Raw genomic sequence first — 19,722 nt, forward strand, 5'->3', positions numbered from 1 at the left:
GTCCACATGCACAGATCATGACCTTCATTTGCATTCAAAGTCTTAATGTCTAGAGGAGGCCTGTACTGTTCACCCTTGACTTATGTTCCTTCTCACCCTTCACTTTGTTCTCTTGTCTCTGAAGTGTTTGAGCGGGTCCTATCTTTAAATCTTCCAGAGGCCAGTTTTAAAGTTTTCTGTTAATCACCTTACTTTCTGGTCACAGAAAACTCTGGCACACTTTTGGGCTTCTGTCTCAATCGTGGAGACTTAAAGGCGTCTTGTGAGCAGTCACTTGATGAGGATTAAGAGCCAGAGTGACCTGTAGCCCGCCACCCACCCAGCCCGGTCAGAGCCCGCTGCACGGCAACACTCTGAGAACTTGGGCGTTTGGTGTGCTTTCCCCATCTACATCATTCTTTGATTATATGAGACATCTTGTCAGAAAACCTAAAAATCTACAGTATCAAAGAATTCTTCTCTGAATGTTAAAGTTGTTGCAGAACCAGATGTTCTGTGTGCTAAGTGGTAGCTCAGAGAAGCATCAGATCTACCAGCTAAACGGCGGTGCCCTCTTGCCTGCGCTATCTGCTCTGGTGTTTGGTCTTGAAACCACAGGAATCCCTGCTGGGGACTCCTAAGGGAGCATTAGCCCCATCAGGGTAGCAGCTGGGGTGCTCAGCTGAGTCATTTGGCGTGGGTGGGGGCTGGGGCCCCATGGGACCTCAGAGCTGCGGTGCAGAGGCTACAAGACCACCTGCGGGCCCTGATTAGTCACACCCTGTGGAGGCAGCCACAGCTGAGACGAGGCCCCCACAAGCCTCCCCCTTGAGCAGGGGCATCCTACCCACTGCTGCTGGGAGGGAAAATTAGGTGATCTCTTGAATGAGCCAACCCCAGGAGGCTGTAGCTACTCTAGCGTGGAGGACAGAGAAGGAACAGCTGATGGGCACTGGCAGAGATGGAAGGAAAAGCAGGTTGGAGGGCTCACTGCCCTCTTGCTTACCTTATGTCGTTGAGACAGGCTCTTTTAGGGTATGTGGTCCTCAGGAAAAATACCTCTTGCCTAATTGCAGAAGGCTGGGATGTTGGATTCTTCTGCAGCTCTCCTTTAGCCCATGGATGAAGATCCCAGAGACTCCTGGAGACTTGTGGAGTGACAGCTGCCAAAAGGCAACCCAAGAGAACCAATGGAAAAGCCCTCAGATGCCACTCAGGCAGGGAGGAGCCCAGCTGCCCTGAGAGCAGCTCCTTGCAGACAGCAGCCTCAGAGATGGCAAATGGGTTTTCATCTCAACCCACACTGGGTCATAGAATTTACCTGGGGCACTGTATTGAGAAGGGTTCTTGGAAACCAAGGCTGACTTGGAAAGAATGACATTTGACGAGTCATGAATGAAAGAGGTGTCTGTGTGCAGAGCCCTGACCCTCCCTGCTAGACCCATATCCCAAGGGCACATTCCCTCCATTGGTGGCTGCTCAGCCATGTGAAAACACAACAGCCTGTCTAGATCAGATATTTCACCTTTCCTAATTCCTGCTGGAACTGGCCTGCAGACAAGGTGACAGGACCTCTTCTCGCTGTAGATAGAAACAGTGTGTTTCTCATATCTCTGGAGGGAGGGAAAGAGGGAACATGCAAAGAAGCTCTGTCTTAAGTTGAGAACTCTGCAACCAGCTGTTCACCCACAAGTTAATCTTGTTTAAACATAATAGATAGTATATTTCCTCTCCCCTTTTGGTCTTACCCTCTCTCCTTTCACTGGAGATGGGAGTATCCCCCTCAAAGCTGGGGCCAGGCTGATGCCTACCATGAAGTCCTCACTACCCAAGAAGTGGAGGCAGCAGATCCAAGGTGAGAGTTTCTGCTCTGTGCCTTCCCGCACCGCGTGACCCTGGGCAAGTCATGGGACTTTGCTGACCTGGGTTTCCTGTCTATACATCGCGGTTCATACCACCTCACACATCCGTTGGGTGGTAGACATGAGATAAATGAGACCTGGCAGATGGGAGGCACGCATGGAGGGAGGGAGCGGGCGAAAGAACAACTGAGCAACAGGCCCAGAGCACAGCCAGCCAGGAAGCAGGGGCTGCGGGGCTGACAGCAGAGCTGACAGAAGCATCGTTTCCTATGGTTCCAAGACTCTGCAAGACTCCTTGGCTGTGGGCATGCTGTCACTAAGAAAAGTCAGAGTAGGCATCTTGACTCTCAAGAGCCTCCTCCCCTGGAAAATCCCTATGTCTTCCTCTCTCTTGAACTTTAAATCTGGACGCGTGCTTAAAAGTTGAGGCAGGGCATGGTTGACGTTAGCGTTCTTTGTTGAATAGGGTACAGATACTTGTGAATTCCATCCATGTCTTTAGTGGTTTCCTCTACTTGCTTTTACTGCCCAGAAGTAGGGCTTTCAGTGATTTGGGGAGTGGACCCCGAGTTCTGTGTATTCAAGGCAAACCTTAGATTAATCATGAAATCATTCATGGTTCGCTGGTAGATTTGTCCTTCAAGTCAAGCACCTGATGGAAGGCGATGCTGTCGAGTACTCAAATGACCAGGGGAAGTGAACCCTCCTCCACTGTATCTCACAGTGCCACTCAGTTCCCGAGATGCAATTTCATATTCATTGACTTGGGCCCCAGACAAGCCTGTGCTTTCAGAGAAATGTGACTGAGTTGACCTGACATAGCCCTTGGCAAAATCAAGGGAAGAGGGAAAAAAATTTCCTTTCCCTGCAGGAACTTGAATTTGGTGCCATCATAGTTTTGGTGATAGCCTTTTTTAATAAGCAAATTTTTATTAACCTTGATCTACATTTAAGTTTTCACAGTAATTTATATGCTGCACACCCTTTTTTGAATGATTTTAGCACTGTTTGGCTTTGCTCTAGTGCGAACTAAACTGAGAATCTGTGTTAGTCTATAGATGATGATTTGAAAGGCCATGCTATTGGAGCTATTTAATCGAAGTAAGTGGTGAATTCATTATGAGCACTTTGCCTGAGAGAATTTAGATACTGCACCCTGGGCATGTTGCAGGTAAAAGACCAAATATTTGATTCCCAGCAAAGAAACAGCAGCCTATTTTTCTAGTACAGTCAAATGCAGAAGACTAAATTATTCTTGAAAATTAGAAATTTGAGCAGCATTAAGAAGGAAGGTTGGTAAAGAAGACCAAACAGTAACTTAAGTACACAATTGTAACGATACGGAATTAACATGAGTGCCCATCAACAAATGAATGAAGAAAATGTGGTGTATAGACACAATGGAATACTATTTGGCCATAAAAAAGGAATGAAATCCTGTCATTTGCAGCAACATGGATGGATCTGGAGGCCATTATCTGAAGTGAAATAAGCCATGCACAAAAAGACAAATACTGAATGTTCTCATTTACATGTAGAGGCTAAAAAAACCAAAATTGATCACGTGGTGAGTGGAAAGCTAGATAGCAGAAACTGGGAAGAGTGAGACAGGGGAAAAGGGAGAGGATGAAGAGAAATGGGTTAAAGGGTACGAACATCCAGTTAGGTAGAAGGAATATGTTTGATAGCACAGTACAATGACTATAATTAACAAGAATGTGTGGTGCTTGGGTGATGGACGCCCTAGATACCTTGACTCGATCACTAGGCACTATATACATGTAACACAATTTCACATATACCCCATACATTTGTACAAATGAAAAAATATAAGACATGTCTTCTGCTAATTATAGATTTCATTTCTATATCTTGGAATTCTGCCCTGTTAACATAACTCTTACATTTTCAGAGGTATGTTTTTGAGTGAATTGCATATAAAGACAGACTGATCCAATAGAATATTGTTCGTCCACATTTCAGAATGTCCTGATACCTTGGACTGCTCTGGCTACTTCTCTAGGATAGCATATTCATTGACTAATATGGACAGTGAAATATTGGGGGAGAACCTGCCTCCCCATGATAGCCAGAGAGTTCTGGAATGCACCAGGGCTGCCGTTTCTGGAGGAGCAGTCTGTGCTGGGCTCTGCTTTACCCCGGGAAGGGCAGATTGGATAGTAATGAATAGGTCATGTATAATCAGTATGCATGACATAAACACTATCCATGCATGATCTCACTTAATCCTCATCACAGCATAGTAGGTGGCACGATGAACATTTTACAGATGGGAACCTAAAGCTCAGGAAGGTTGAGCAACTTTTGCAGGATCACGGCGCTGGAAAGTGCTAGAGCCAAGACTGAAATCCAGAGCTGCCGAACCAGAACCCACCCTCAGGTGGTCCTGACCCACATATCCACATGTGGTTACAGATGTGGTTACCTCTGTGCGCATGCACACAGCGCTCCTGTCAACCTGCAGCCATTGGTTGGCTGGCGGTCTCTGGTTTGGACTGGCGCATCTTAGACTTGGACTGGCTTATCCCCCAGCCCCAACCCCAAGTGATACTGAATTAGCCTCCTTTAAAAGAGGCAAGATACAGTAAAGGCCCCTTTGCGGGTGGAGAGAAGAGTGGGAAAGAGGATCTCCTCGGGACACTGACTGGCTAATGCATAAATCAGTAAGACAGGAGTTAGATGGGGTGTGACTCTCAGAGCTGCTGTGACTCTCACCAGCAACCACTGCTCAGACAACCAGCTCAACACTCTAGGGCTTGCTGAGAAGGCGGGGAGTTCAGGAAAGGGTATCAAGTGCAGCCCTTGCAAAGGATGTATCTGAAATATATGTTAATTTTGACCTGCTGAAATATGAGAAACTTCACTACCCTCACCTTAGCTTGAAACAGGGAATGATACGGCCTTTGGTGGCCAGATTCAGGAGATGTCTAAGTAAAAGGAGGAGGACGATTCACTAGAACCACAGCCAGACTGGAGCTTCCACACCCAGGTGACTCATCTGAATGAGTTTAACTCCCTAATAATTACACATGAGAATGTCTGGTCCATCATCCTTTAAGCCTGGTGCTGACTTTTTCTCACAGTGGGGGTAGACACCTCTCTACTTTCTCTCTCTGCCTCTCCTGCTCCCTCTTCCTCGCCCTCAACATTCCACTGGAGATTTTCCAGTTTGTTCCATTATGGGTTAGTTCACCTGACCTCTTCAGAAACTAGCTATATAGGATCCAGAAGCAAAGGATCAATTTTCCAGATCAAAAGTAGTCTCAAGTGGCAGCAAGTGGGATGTTCTCAGAAGGTGGTGGGGTGCTTTTGCATAGGAGGGGAGAGTCCAGGAGCCCACATTCCTGGAAAATGCTTTCCTGAAAGCTGCGGGTAATTTGCTTCAAAAAAGCAACATGCAAAAGAGCCTTTTTGCCTGACAGCACCTCCTGGGTAACATTTCCAAGCAAATAAGTTCTATTAGCTAATTCAGTGCTACCAAACATCTATGAGGAAACGTTTTGAGAAGATTCAAAAGCAGTAGGACATCTGGCCCTTGTGTTTATCTATATTTGATAAGATGACACAGGAAGCAAACACAGAGAGTAACTCTTTAACAAGGGTAAAAGATCAGAATGGAAACTGAATACCTGCGTGTCACTACCTTCTGTTTAAAAGGGGAACTGGCTGAAGTCTTACACCTTTCTTGACCCAAGAGAGAGCCTGTGAAATCTGCAGACACTTTCTGAAGTTGGGGACAACAGCTTCCAGCCAGAGGCAATGCAAAGAACCAAGTGCAGGGGCTGGTGGGAGTAGAGTTACCTGTAGATCATAATTAGATAAGAGGAAGGACCTAAGTTGGGGAGGGGGGAAGACGGTGGCAGCAGTGACCGGAGCCAAGAAATGAGCATAAAAATTCACACAGCCATCATGGGGCATCTCAGTTTAAGGAAATCAGAAGTTGGAGTCCCTGCCAGACAACACTTAGGTGCAGGAGAGAGGAAGGGCGAGTCCAGCAGGGCGTGCACTTCACCCTGCCCTGACCTTTCTGCCTGCGTGTGCATCTCCTCTGTGCACGAAGCAGGCAGGTCCTGGCTGTTGATAAAGCGCAGTGGACGCCCTCTGCTTCACGCAGATGCACGCCGATGGGTTTGGGCCTTTATTCTGAATTCCAGTGAGTATGCTGGGAGGAAGGGAGTGCCTGGGTATGTTCCTAGAATATTGATATTTCAGCATTGGTAGTGCCGAGCAGCAGCTTTCCTTGTGGCCTAACCTGGGAGGCCACGAGCGCTGGTTAAACTGTCACCTGGACTCTGAAAGCCGTTAACCATAGGTGAAGATCCAGCCTGTGCTGCCTGCCAAATACGATTCCCAGAATGCCCCCTGAAGTTAGCTGGCACCACGGCAGAGTCAAGAATATCGGAGCAGGGAGGAGTGAAGAGGGATTTGGCACTGGCTTCCTGGTGGCTGGAAACAGTGTGTCAGCGTCATTGGACTCGCCGCCCAACCAGCCAGGCCTCTCTTACCCCACCAGCCAGGCCTCTCTTACCCCACCCTGTGCACTCGAATTTGGGTTCGTGTCAGTGGCAGCTGCACAAAGCAGTTGCTCAGCTTAAGTTTCCCCACCCAGCCTTAGAACACATTCTGCCCTTTAGTCTAGAGGGGATGAAATCACCCCTTCTTCCACGGAGCACTTCACAGGCACTTTCCTTTCATTGTGAAGCACTTGGCATTTGGGTCCCGGTTCTGCAGTGACCTCCCAGTGCTCTCCTCCGAATTTCCTACATTCTGACCTTTGTGGAGGGTGTGCCAGGTGCTGTTTGTAACAGTGAGTTGAGCAGAGCCATGATCCTCCCTGAAGGAGCTTGTGTGCTAAGGGACAGCAGGGGGCGTGAGTCAGGTATACCCAAGAGTCTAGTCCGTGAGACTGTGCAGGACCTGAGGGTTATGCATAGACATTGTTCCATCAGCCACTGAAGACTGGCTTCACCGTGCATGAAACCAATTCTCCCCATTGGCTAGTTGGTCCAGGGATGTATGAGTTTGTATGTGCATATTACACACATGAAATACCTGCATACGTGCACATTTTCCCCAACTTGGCAGATCTGATCATCTCCAAAAGTGCATTTTCTCCCCCCGCCCATACCCTGACCCACCCTCCTGCTCCTTCCCCGACTGCACTGCCACTGTGCTGCCCCACTTGCCCTTTACTTCCAGACATCCTAACTACATTTCTAACTCCCCTGCTTCAACTCCTTTATTTCCTGTGTATTCTAAATATTGACTGTGTCTGGTAGAGCTGGACTAGAGTATCATACTGAGAAGTGTGTCGCCATAAAAATGCACTTACAAAACTGCTCTCACCTGGAAAATGTTCTGAATATGACTGTCTAGATCGGGTATATAGATTCAGAGTCCTTTAAAACCTACATCTTTAGTGAAGCCTACTGTCATGTCTCTAAGAAATGTGAGAATGAGGAAAAGATGTTAGTATTTAGGGATAGTCATTTGTATGTCAAAGATATATACAAGGTGAACTAGACTGAGTTTCCACCTTTTACAAATCCTCTTCAGGGCCTCAGGTTTACCACCTATAAAATGAGGACGTTGAATCAAAGGGTCTCTTGTGCCCTCTGTAGCTCTAAGATCCCAATAAGCAACATTCAGAGTGGGGATAGGAGTTCGTGAAATACGAAAACAGGAAGGTGTGAGCCTTAGGGTCTGGGTCAGGGATCAGAGTACAAGGGGCTGGTTAGAAAAGGGGAGCGTTTGGAAAGGATTAAGGAATTTGGAGAACATCCACATGGCAGATGATCTCTTTCCCCTTGAAGAGGTCTAGCAGTGTGGCACCTTTCTTCCAAACCACTCTGAAGTCGGTAACAGTGCTGGTACCCTTCTCACTTCTTCATGAAGTCCTGTAGATGGTGAGACGGATAATATCTTCCATCACTTCTTTCTCAGTGTGTCTAGACAGGACTGACCTTGAGTAAAACCATTTCAGCTCAGAGCTTACCAATATAAAAAGCCCATCAGATGATAAAGCTGAGATGGAATGTGGTTGTGTTGAAGCAGCTTATTGGTGAGGGAGGGTGTGTGTGTGTGTGTGTGTGTTTTCAAAGATAAATGTATCTTTCCTGAAACAACAGCATAGAACTTTGGAAAGATGTTTCAGTAGGCTTAAACACAATGTATTGTTGTATAAAAGCGGTAACAGATCAAAGTTGAATACTAATGGAATCCAGAAAAGAATAGAAGAAAACTACGAAAATTGCTAAAAATCCTCATACATGGCCACTGGGAATGTTCTGGCATATTTCTTAGCTAATTGAAAGTGCAGGGAAGTTGCCTAAGCAAGATGTCATAAGCCAGCTTGGACGCTGATGTGGGGAGAAGGGTGAGTGAGCCCGATTGTTCTTTATTCAGAGTCTCAAATGGGCTCGGCCTGCCCTTGTCCAGCATGGGTGGCCGGCCCCACCTTTTTCTCCTCCTGTGACCTCTGGTTTCCTCAACCTGGCAGCCTAGGTGCCCAGGACCCAGCAGGTGTCCACCCTGTTTATCATGGTCCCTGTGGGTGCCCAGGGAGTCCTCCACCTGTGGCCCCAGAATGACTTGGAAGGATTATTCTGTGGCTGGCTCTTCCTAGGGATTTCATCAGAAACGGGTGTGGTTCTCTCTGCTGGGATGAGCCCATCTTTGTTGTGCTGTATCATCCAAGAACAACTATGGAGTCTGGGAAGGCTGATTGGTCATTCCAGTCCAGCTGAAGATTACATAATGTGGCTCAAAAACAGAACCAGACTGACACCTTGATTTGTGCAGTTTGGATACCCTTCATGTGGCTTAGTTGGTAAGAAGAGAAATCAGTATCCCTAAAATTTTTATCCCAAAGAAAGAAAGGAAGTAACTTTACACAGGAGCTGAGTACTGAAACTAGAGTCAATACCTGGATGGCAGTGCTGACTCCATCCCAGCTCTAGGCAGATGTCATAGTGATTTATAATACTTTTGCATAATGCTTTCCAGTTTGTGGGACATTTTTACAGCCATCTGATCCTTACAGTAACCCAGTGAGGTAGCTGGTGAGGTGATCTCTTTCAAAAAAGAAAGAAAGAAAATGGACCAGGTTGGTGAGCTAGCTGACTCATACACTCATTCACCATCCTGTATACACACAACTGAAACTCTTCTTATTACAGCCCATTGTTTTTTCTACTGACACACTAATGTCACAAGACTGTGGCAGAAAGGTACAGAACCTGTGAAATACAGGGATATTAATATGCATGTTGTCTGAAGTCACCATACTTTTGGGACAAGGAGAACTGAATTCCTTGAATCTGGTGCTGGCCAACAAATTCCGGGTGTGGAATCCCATTTTAAAAAAATTAATAGACTCACAAGATAGAAGAAGAAAAAAAAGAAAAAAAGGACAATTTTTTAATAAGATAAATTACTAGACTTTATTTTTTAGAGCAGTTTGGGGTTTACAGAAAAATGTGGCAGAAAGTACAGAATTCTCATACATGCCCTTCTCCTCCTGACTCCCTGCCAGTTTCCTCTGTTAGTAACGTCTTGTATTATTGTGGCCTGTTTGTTAAGATTTGATATGACAATATTGGATACCTTGTTATTAATGCCCCTTCATCATTTGCTGCTTACTTTGGCGCCAGCTTTTCATGTTGTGCATTCTGTAGGTTTTCACCAATGCAAATGACACCTATCCACCATTACAGTATCATACAGAATCGTTTCTGCTCTAAAATTCCTGTGCACACCTCCTATTTATCACTCCCTCCTTCCCTCCCCCTGAGCCTCAGGCTGTCTCTGATCTTACTGTGTCCAAAGATAGGAGCCATTTTTTAGGATTTTTGTAAAACATGTGTAACAGATTTTTTTTTTTTTTTTGAGACAGAGTCTTGCTCTGTTGCCCAGGCTGGAGTGCAGTGGCACGATCTCAGCTCACTGCAAGCTCTGCCTCCTGGGTTCAAGCGATTCTCCTGCCTCACCCTCCTGGGTAGCTGGGATTACAGGCATGAGCCACCATGCCCAGCCTATAATAGATATTATTAAGTGGTGTTTCAGAGCCAGTGAACGTAGTTAAAGATGACTATTTTTTCACCAAAACCAACAGATCCTGTGTTTTTGTTTTTGGAGGGTTAGGTTTCATTTTGTTTTGCTGTGATCTTAGAAAAAACAGCTCTAAAGATTTTTTTCTTCCTCTTCAATGAAAATAATCACCCTAGCTCATAAAAGGGACAAATGATTTAAGTCAGTTAAGTGTCCCATATTCCTGCTTTTGAAGACATAAATATTATCTTCAAGCCTCCTCCTCCTGACATTTTCTGAGGGTTTAAATACATGGAGAGGCCAAATCTCTCAGGTTTCCAGGCCTACCTCATACCCACTTCTAGTCATTTCCATCACCCGAGCATCCCTAGGCATTCTGGGAACATCCAGTTTGTCTTCTTGCCTGGTAAGAGCAGTAGAAATGAAGCTGCCATTTGAGTTGGAAAGACCATCTTTGCCTCCTCGCATCTTCCCAGAGGGGATTCTCAAGGGCCGAGAATCCAACAGGACCATTTTTCTAGGACCCATCTTCTGTCCCATGACCCTTTCTTTTGCCCTCAAGCCCCCCTCTCCCTCAACACCTCATTTTCTGATTTAGCTATAAAAGATTCAGCAAAAATGTTCCATTGTTTAGGTGGTAAACATAATACTCTACCTGAGCAGACTTTCTCTGAGGAGGTGATTGATTACTCGGTAGTCTTTCTTAGAACAGCCTCTTCTTTTGAACCTGGGAAGAAAAAAAAAAATACCCCACTTCTCAGAATGATTAGCATTTGCATCATACAATCCAACTTCCTCCTCTGTCTGTCTGTCTCTGTCTCTCTCTCTCACACACTCACACACACTCACACACACTCACTCTCTCTGTCTCTCTCCCTGTCTCTCTCCCTCTTTCCAGTCAAGGACATTTCAAGAGGTTGGTCAGTACCACCCCCACGTCTAAAACTTCGTGTTTGCCTTTGCAGGGACTTTTCCAACTTTACCTAGAAAAGAACTAACCAGAACCTTAGCACTTGTGGTCAGCCTGCTTCCGGCTGTGGCTTCAGTTAGTTTGTCTGCTCTGAGAGAGGAAGCACTTGCTGTGACGGGAACTGCACTGGCTGGATTGTAGGAGGACCAGGGCAGACAGTGCCTAATGACATTGGTATGTGAGATGCCAGCAGCAAGGAGTGAGTGAAGCAAAGCAGAGTGAAGCCAGAGTCAGACCCAGTGGCAGATGCGGCCGACAGACGCTTAGTGACCCCATAATCCTCTCCCCACCTTCCCCTCCTGACTGCATATACACACACACCCCGAGATAATTCACAACAAAGTGTCTTAGCTGAAGATGACTTTTCCAAAAATCCATTAGAAGCCAAGACACTGAGACATGTTTTTGATCTTGAATAGATAATACTGGCAAGATTCTGCAAACATTTCTAGGCCTTCAGACTCTGGCTGGCTGGAGAGGCGTGGGTGACAGGCTTCATTGGAGTAATTCAGCACTCAAACAAGCTCAGAGTTTTGTGTGATAGTCTTAGCTAGAGAGAAATTGGATTCAGGTGTTCTCTCTCTGCACCTGTTCCAGTAATTGGGTTATAGTCTAAACATTTGCACTTTTGAGATTTAGATTCTCGGTGCAGAGGGGGACCCTGTTGGTGCGGAACCTTCTACCACACTAGAGCCTGTCCTACTGCACAGGATGCAAAACCAATGGGAAATTGAGAGAACAGTTTGGCTAAAATTGCTAATTAATTTTAACTACCAGGTACTCCTTGGTAATTTGAGATTGAATTTCATAGCCTAGGATGATGATTTAATTAAAACACTGGCAACACCTAGGATCTCAAATTTCGTGCTCTCCCCACTTCAGTGCAGAAAAGATATGAATGCTTGCCAGTAGGATCCCTCCTAGCCCAGTTTTTCATTATGAGATATTGAGGGAGTCAGTGGGGGAGAATCTGTGTGGTGGTAATTGATAAATTTCTAGACCAGAAAATCCTTTTGCTATCTTTGCATTGAAGGCCCCCTATGAAATGGAGAATGAGGCTTTATCCCTAGGATGGGAGCACATGGCCCATGTGGCCTGTAGAAAGTATGACCTTCTTTGAAGCGCTGGGTTTTATCTTTAACATTTGATTGAGCACTTTGGGAGGTGGTGATTGGATCACCTGAGGTCAGGAGTTCAAGACCAGCCTGGCCAACCCCATCTCTACTAAAGATACAAAAATTAGCCAGGCATTGTAGTGCATGCCTGTAGTCCCAGCTACTTGGGAGGCTGAGGCAGGAGAATAGCTTGAACCCAGTAGGCAGAGATTGCAATGAGCTGAGATGGCGCCACTGCACTCCAGCCTGGGTAACACACCAAGACGCCATCTCAAAAAAATAAATTGACCTTTCTATCTGGTCTAGGTAACTTTTTGAGTTTAATATAAAAATATTTCAATCATTTACCATTGGTTAAAATGGATATTCTACATTCTAAAAAGATGCATTATTTCTTTTTATGGCTTTATGTACCCCTTGGGTAGGGCCATCGAGTCCCAGGATTACAGGTATGCCATGTAGCAGCACAAGACGCAGGGCATCAGTGCCTCTCCACCACCACTGAGGTGAGGGGCACAGATGCCAGGAGCAGCCCTCAGCATGCTGATGGGCCCCATTCGTGTCTTCAGCACACACTCTTTAGACACTCACACTTGGAGGTAGGGCCTCCGTGCAGCTCCACAGAGGCGGAGAACTATGCATTGAGACCTGACCAGTGACCACAGTTCTTGGTCTAAAGCAGCTTGAGAACAGAGACCTTGTCTTTCTCGTCTTTAGATCCTTAGTGCTCAACACCATGCAGGGCACAGATATTGTAAAAGTTCAGGAAAAGGCTAGTTGAATGGAGAATGTCTGTGTATTTTGCATCTATTTGTTCAAAGACCCTTCTGCAATCATTGCTTAGAGGGCCAGGAGTCACATATGGCATGAAAGAAGGTGAAGGAAATTCTCATTTTAATCTGTAGTCGTTTGGTCACTTACTATTAGAATAAGGGAGATAAACTGTTCCTTAAACTTTCAGCTATGTGCAGACTCTTGCATCGGTTTTCTGGAGTCTTTTGAAGGCCTCATTAATGTGGACTCTGTTTGGAAATCTGTGTTTTCTATTTTTATAGAAGGTTTGCTAAGCAAATGAACATATGAAGGATTTGAAAGCCAGATTTGAGATGGATTCGCTAACATTTTAGGCAGTTTAGCATTCATTTGCATGTCAGTAATAAGTGAGCTACAGGTGAGTTCTACTAGCAGTGAGGACTGTGAATGTCTATCCTCTGTCCTTTCCACTGGTCTGGTCAGGCAGGGCGACCTTTCACAGAGCTCCTGCTTCCTTCTGTTTCCCTCTAGTCTTCAACAGTCTGAGCTGCTCCTGCCTGTCTGCCCTCATCCCCAGCTCCAGCCACACTGGAGCCTCACTGTGCCAGTGCCCTCTGTGAAATGCCCACATGCTTGCTCAAGGGCTAACCTTCTTTAGGGCCAAGCCTTGCTTGAAGAGGATTCTAGCCACTCAGTCACTGGCTGTTGGGTCTTACTTGGACGCTACTCTCTCTACCGCTCCTAGATACAACATAGCCTATATTATTCCTTATTTTTTTATTTGTTTTGAGAGAGTCTTGCTGTCACCCAGGCTGAAGTGCAGTGGCACAATTATGACTCACTGCAGCTTTGACCTCCTGGGCTCAAATGATCCTCCTGCCCCAGCTTCCCGAGTAGCTAGGACTACAGGTGCCCACTACCACACCCAGCTAATTATTTTTATTTTTTATAGAGATGGGGTCTCACTCTGTTGCCCAGGCCAGTCTCAAACTTCTGGCCTCAAGCTATCCACCCACCTCAGCCTCCCAAAGCACTGGGATTATGGGCACCAGCCACCAGGACTGGCCTGGCCTATTAAAAAAAAAAAAATCTAGATGGTCATTCTCCTTAACTAAGTTGTAAGCACTTCAGTGGCAGGAATTCTATCACATACTTAGGTATCAAAACTGCTTGTCCTTTGAGGGGGTCTAGGATGCAGTGACCATGTCTGTGTTGCTCACTGTAGTATCCTCAACATTGTCGTATCCAAAGTGGGACTTCGGATCTTTTCTCTTGAATTTGTTTTCTTCAATTGAGGTCAGTCTGCAAAAACATGTAGCAGCCACCCGTGAGTATCTAGGGCCTTGTGCTAAGTGATGTCTCTGCAGCTGTGCTTTGGTTTGTGGCTTCAGCAGCCTAGCCCACATCATCCCTCCTCCCCTCGCCCCAGGGGGAGTGAGTGATCACCAGTGACCTGTCGCCTATGTGTGCCCTCTTCTGAAAATGAGGCTTCCTCCTCGGAGTTGCATAGTCCTTGAACATGGGCTACGTCCTTGGTGGGAAGACGTGGCTATGTCTGAAGGATTGACACAAGAGAGATGAGTACGGTCAGTGACAGGTCACTGCAGCTGCACGGGAGAAAACTGGTTACAGATGGGAAAGCACTTTGGGTTTCTAAGCTAGTCATCTCTGAAATGGAGTATTTTTTAATGATCTTTTGCCCATTGCTCTGGGATGGGAAATTGATGAATATAAGCTAACGTTAAGACACATGAATGAAGTGTTTATTCAAGGTATAGGAAGGTAGAGATTGCCACTTTTCTCCTCCAGCAGTCATGATAAGCAGCTCAGGCTTACTACCTAAGCATTTGTTATCAGGTTCTATGCAGAAAAAGAGTTCCATATCATTCTGTCCTTCCATAAGCTTGTATTAGTACTGAATGTCTACTATGCTCTAGTCAGTATACAAAGGTGGTTCCTGCCTTCATAAAGCTCACAAACCCTGCCCGCCTGCCCACCAATATCTTAAGCAAACGCTCTATGTCACCTTGTTGTCAATGTGGTATGACTTCTTGTGATATTTTTCATATAGTTCTTATATGGCTTCTGTATTGCTAGATGGCCCTAGGTCAAGGTACAGTTTAATAATCTCACTTGATTTGTAATATTTAGACATGTCTCATGGAGTTTTGTTATTTTAAATATATTGATGTCTTGTCTTGTATACAGCAGAGGTGAGCAAACCCAGCCTGCTGCCCGCATTTGTAAATAAAGTTTTACTGGAACATGGACATACCCATTTATTTATTTACTGGTTGTTTGGGGGTTATAAGAGAGAAGCTGAGTAGTTGTTACAGAGACCAGATGGCCCACAAAGCTGAAAATATTTACACAGAAAATGTTGCCGACCCCCATGGTGTACACAGAGCAACAATTATCCACCATTCCGAGCGTGTGTGTTTGTGGGAGGGGGGCTTGTTTTAGAAAGACCATTAAATGTATCCTTAGAAGATGAAACTGGTCCAGGTGAGAATGACACCAGACATGTGGAATGAGTCAGTTTTCTTCCCCCTGTCTCATGCTAAGCTTTTCTTACTGTTCATTCCTGCCTCTCTATACGGAACTTATGTATGCGGCATGCTCTTTGGGAGAAAGGCATATGTGGGCAGAAGGAAGTGAGGTGGGAGGAGGAGTTGTCCCATTCTGTTAACCAGTAGTGAGAAATACTGTTTACAGGCATAAGCTATAGACATCAAAAGGATGGAGATGGACGGGGGAGGAAACTGAATGGGCCTGTCTTAGGCTAGTTGCCAGCACCCATCAACCATTTCAGGCTGGAAGGAAAAGGAGACAAGGGGAGTGGTTTTTATAAGCTCACAAACGGGGACATTGACGGAGGAGCCTATTCCCCATTTTCAGCCTCTTAATAATCTCCTCACCCACGCAAACGCATACATGCACATGTATCTGTTAAGTGACAGAACACTTGGGACCTTAAAATTCACTTCACTTCGAGTGCTTGCAAAAGGTTTTCCCAGTATAATGCATTTTAAAATACACAGCATAATATGAGGCCCCTCGAGCCGTCAAATTCAAGGAGACAGAAAATAGAATGGTGGTTGCCAGGGGCTGGGGGGAATGGGGTTAATGTTTAATGGTGATGGAATTTCAGTTGGGGAAGATAAAAAAAATAGTTCTGGAAACAGATGATGGGGATGGTTGCACAGCAGTGTGAATGTACTTAATGCCACTAAACTGTATCCTTAAAATGGTTACAATGGTAAATTTTATGTTATGCATATTTTACCACAATTTTTTAAAAAAACAAACTCATCAGCCATGTAATTTGCAAAGATCAGAGCTGCAGTGGCAGTATTCAGATTTGGAGATTAGGACTCTTGTTTGGAACCTACATTTCCCCTAAATTTAAATTTAAAGTGACTTCCTCTAAGAATTAAGAGTTCCATTGTAGGCAATTAAAAAGATAGCTACTGAGTAATTAAAAAAATACACAGCACATTAGTTCTGCAATAGAAGGAGATAACCTAATGAGAGCTAGGAAACATGGCATGGTAAGCTGGCCTTTCTTGTTTTTACCTCTAGAAGTGACTCAGTCTTTTTTTTTTTTTTAATGTGGATTTTAGGAAAGAAACCTTGACTGGTTCCCCAGGATGAGAGCCATGTCATTGGTCAGCAGTGATTCTGAAGGAGAACAGAATGAGCTGAGGAACCTGCAGGAGAAGCTGGAGTCCACCATGAAACTTGTCACGAACCTTTCTGGCCAGCTGTCAGAATTAAAGGATCAGGTAAAGAAAGAAAATCCCAGTGCCTACCCCCTATCGCCATCCCCACCCACCCCCACTATCACCACACCAAATCTGATGAGGAAAAATCAGTAGTGCTTATGTTACAATGTTGAGGCACTTCACCTAGATGGAAAAGGGAGCCGGGCAACAGAGGACAAACCCACTCACTCCTCCAGTCTCCTCACCCCAACCCCCTTCACTACCCTTTTCCACGATAAAGCCATGGTGCTACTTTCAGTGCTGCTCAGGACATGGTTTTAATATGAAAAACAAAACCAAAAAAAAAAAAGGGGGGAAATGCAGACTACTTCAGTGAAGTACTGTCCAAAAAGCACTATGCATAAAGCTCTACCCTTTTTACTTTATGTACTGATGGAAGATTAAAAGCTGTTTCTTGTTTTGCTTCCTAGCCCTCAGACTTGTCAAATCCTCACCCCCAGATATTTAAATTCAGCATCCTAGGCTAAACCATAGTCATGGAAAAGCCCTTTTGGTTTCATTCCTTTCTCAGCAGCTTACTGAGTGGCTATCATAGTACAGGAATTGTGCCAGGTGCTGGGGATAAAACAGTGAATAATATAGACATACTCCCTGATCTCACAGGGCTTAACCATCTACAGAAATACTGCCCGCACCCCACTTCCTATCCGTAGGATAAGAGCAAAGCACTTATCTTACGGATAGGAAGCGGGGTGCGGGCAGTACTGCGGGCAGAATTTAAATTGGAAGCATGGTGTTTCCAATTTAAAGTAAGTTGTAGGAGACATGTTTATACCAAACCCTGCGTACTCTTCTTCCACCCTTTTGACTCCTTTGAAATGAACCTGCCACAGTCACCAGGTGGTTATCTAGTGATAGGCTGCAGCTGTGTGTTAAGGACTTGTACCCTGGGTGGTAAGCAGACCCTGATTGGTTTTATTAGTGCTTTTCTGTAAGTGACTGGGATAATCATGTCCAGCTCAGCATTTTATGTGAGTTTCTGAAAGCTCTTTAATCAGCTCCATAGACAAGATTATAGTGTTGCACAGCAATAGGCATGGGCCATGTCTGCTCTGGAGGTAAGTTGCAAGGTACACCCATGGGTGATTTATCACTCTTACAGATATCATAACTAATGAAGACCGCATCTAGAATGCTCTTACTGGAGACAGTTTACAGAGCATTTTTAATAATCTATTCCAGACTGTACCCTGAGATGCCATTTGTCTCAAGTTCTTTTCTTTTGTCTGTATTAATATGCAAGTAAAAAAGACTAGTAGGAAAAGAAGGCCTTATTTATGAAGGTTGTCTATAGCTCTGAGCTTGGTAGCAACATAAAATGAGTAATAACCTAAATAAGTAAAACTAATGAAGATCTAATTAGATTACTTTGCTTAATATTAGCGTTTTAACCCCACTGTGAAACATTTGGCAAATGTTCTGCAGGACTAAACTGACTCTTGAGGACATTGGTGGCTACAGCTGCTTCTGGCACCCCCCCCAACCCCCCATCCAGCAAGCTTTAGTTATCGTCTTCTCCCATTTGAGATAACTGTGGCTACCAGAATCTCAGTTAAATCAGATGTTTAAATTAGGTGCCAAAAAATCTTACAGACACTGAGCTAATACTTAAATAAAGGAACACTTCATTTCTCCATAAAATCTGGTGCCATTTTCCAAAGAAACAGAGGATCTTTGTTTCACACCCGTGGTACTGGAATTGCAACAGTGAGGCATTCTAGCTCTCACGTGCCAATGCAAGTGGCGTTCATTCTTGCTCACTCATTTCTGCTTCTCATTGTCACACTTGGAGGCTCTCTGGGGGTTTGTTTCAGTTGATCTGAGAAACTAGGTGTTACCAATTTACTAGAGAGTTTCTTAAAATGTATCTGAAACAAACTATTAATGCGCATTCTGTGGTGGTAAACCAGGCACTGCCTCCCTACATTACCTGTCCTTTCAGAGCTAAGAATGTGTTATTTTGAATTGTTCACAAAGAGTGACTCTGAATCTGCTTCAGTGCACACTTTACAAACCAGTGAGCATCGTCAGAGGAGTGAGTTGAGCTGAGGAATTAAAGAATACAGGTATAGTGCTGGGCATGGTGGCTCACGCCTGTAATCCCAGCATTTTGGGAGGACAAGGAGGGCTGATCACCTGAGGTCAGTAGTTCGAGACCAGCCTGACCAACATGGAGAAACCCAGTCTTTACTAAAAATACAAAATTAGCTGGACGTGGTGGCCTATGCCTGTGATCACAGCTACTCGGGAGGCTGAGGCAGGAGAATCACTTGAATCCAGGAGGCAGACGTTGCGGTGAGCCGAGATCACGCCACTGCACTCCAGCCTGGGCAACAAGAGGGTAATTCCATGTCAAAAAAATAAATAAAGAATACAGGTATAGGAGAGTACCCAAGACTTCAGATGTCATCTCACCCCGTTCCCTTATTTTCTTGATGAGGATACCAAAGGAGCCCAGAAGGTTCTTAGGCATTGCCAGGGTGGGAGCTCCTGATCATCCAGTGGCGGGGGTGGGGGGTGTTTTCATTTGCTTTGTTATGCCTCTGTACTGTTTGCCTTTCATGGTTGATTGACTGTTTACATTCTTGCTCTTTTTTAAAAAAAAGCTTAAAGTTTCAGAAGTCAAGTCGCATCATATACTTAAATGGTATGGAGGATACATTCATTGTCATTTTATACAACTGAGCATAGTAGAGACTTGGCATTTCTAAATTCCAAGATAAGATTATTTTGGTTAAGCCAAAGTTTTAGTTTAAACAAAATATGTAAAATTTGATTACATATGGACTAAGGTTCATTAAGTGACATCAAAACCAGTATGGTTTAAACTGCTTGATTCCAGCCTTTTATGCATTTTTTATTTTGAAGTTGGCAGTTGGAACCACTCTTCAGAAAGCCCTTCCCCTGTGAATGAATTTGAAATTGAACTGTTTTTTTTTTTTCTTAGAAGATATTATAAGTTAAAAAAGAAGCATGAGAAGCCAGTAGTACATTCTCAAGTGCTTTTACCAGGATGGATCTACTTAAGTTTTAATGTACTCAGAATTACAGGAAAAATTCAGCATAGCTGCTTTTTTTGTTTTTTTTTTTTTTTTTAACTTTTATTTATTTTTATTTTTTTGAGATGGAGTCTCGTTCTGTTGCCCAGGCTGGAGAATCAGAGGGGCTAACCAACTTGACTTAAGGTC

General features: G+C 44.7%; 1 protein-coding gene and 1 long non-coding RNA gene across 2 annotated transcripts in view; one reads left to right on the forward strand and one right to left on the reverse strand.

The window, feature by feature from the left end:
• The window catches only part of ITPR1 (inositol 1,4,5-trisphosphate receptor, type 1), a 355,819-nt gene that overhangs the window by 328,303 nt on the left and 7,794 nt on the right, over positions 1 to 19,722 (forward strand). The window contains exon 60 of the mRNA XM_011937251.1: positions 16,373 to 16,534. Within this exon, the coding sequence (XP_011792641.1) occupies positions 16,373 to 16,534 (162 nt within the window). The remainder of the gene's footprint in view (positions 1 to 16,372; positions 16,535 to 19,722) is intronic.
• The window catches only part of LOC105508381, a 43,499-nt gene that overhangs the window by 5,908 nt on the left and 17,869 nt on the right, over positions 1 to 19,722 (reverse strand). Inside the window, exon 2 of the long non-coding RNA XR_001001256.1 lies at positions 10,567 to 10,638. This is a non-coding gene — a long non-coding RNA (uncharacterized LOC105508381). The remainder of the gene's footprint in view (positions 1 to 10,566; positions 10,639 to 19,722) is intronic.

Source organism: Colobus angolensis, unplaced genomic scaffold (assembly GCF_000951035.1).
Source record: "Colobus angolensis palliatus isolate OR3802 unplaced genomic scaffold, Cang.pa_1.0 Scaffold160, whole genome shotgun sequence".
Taxonomy (NCBI): Eukaryota; Metazoa; Chordata; class Mammalia; order Primates; family Cercopithecidae; genus Colobus; species Colobus angolensis.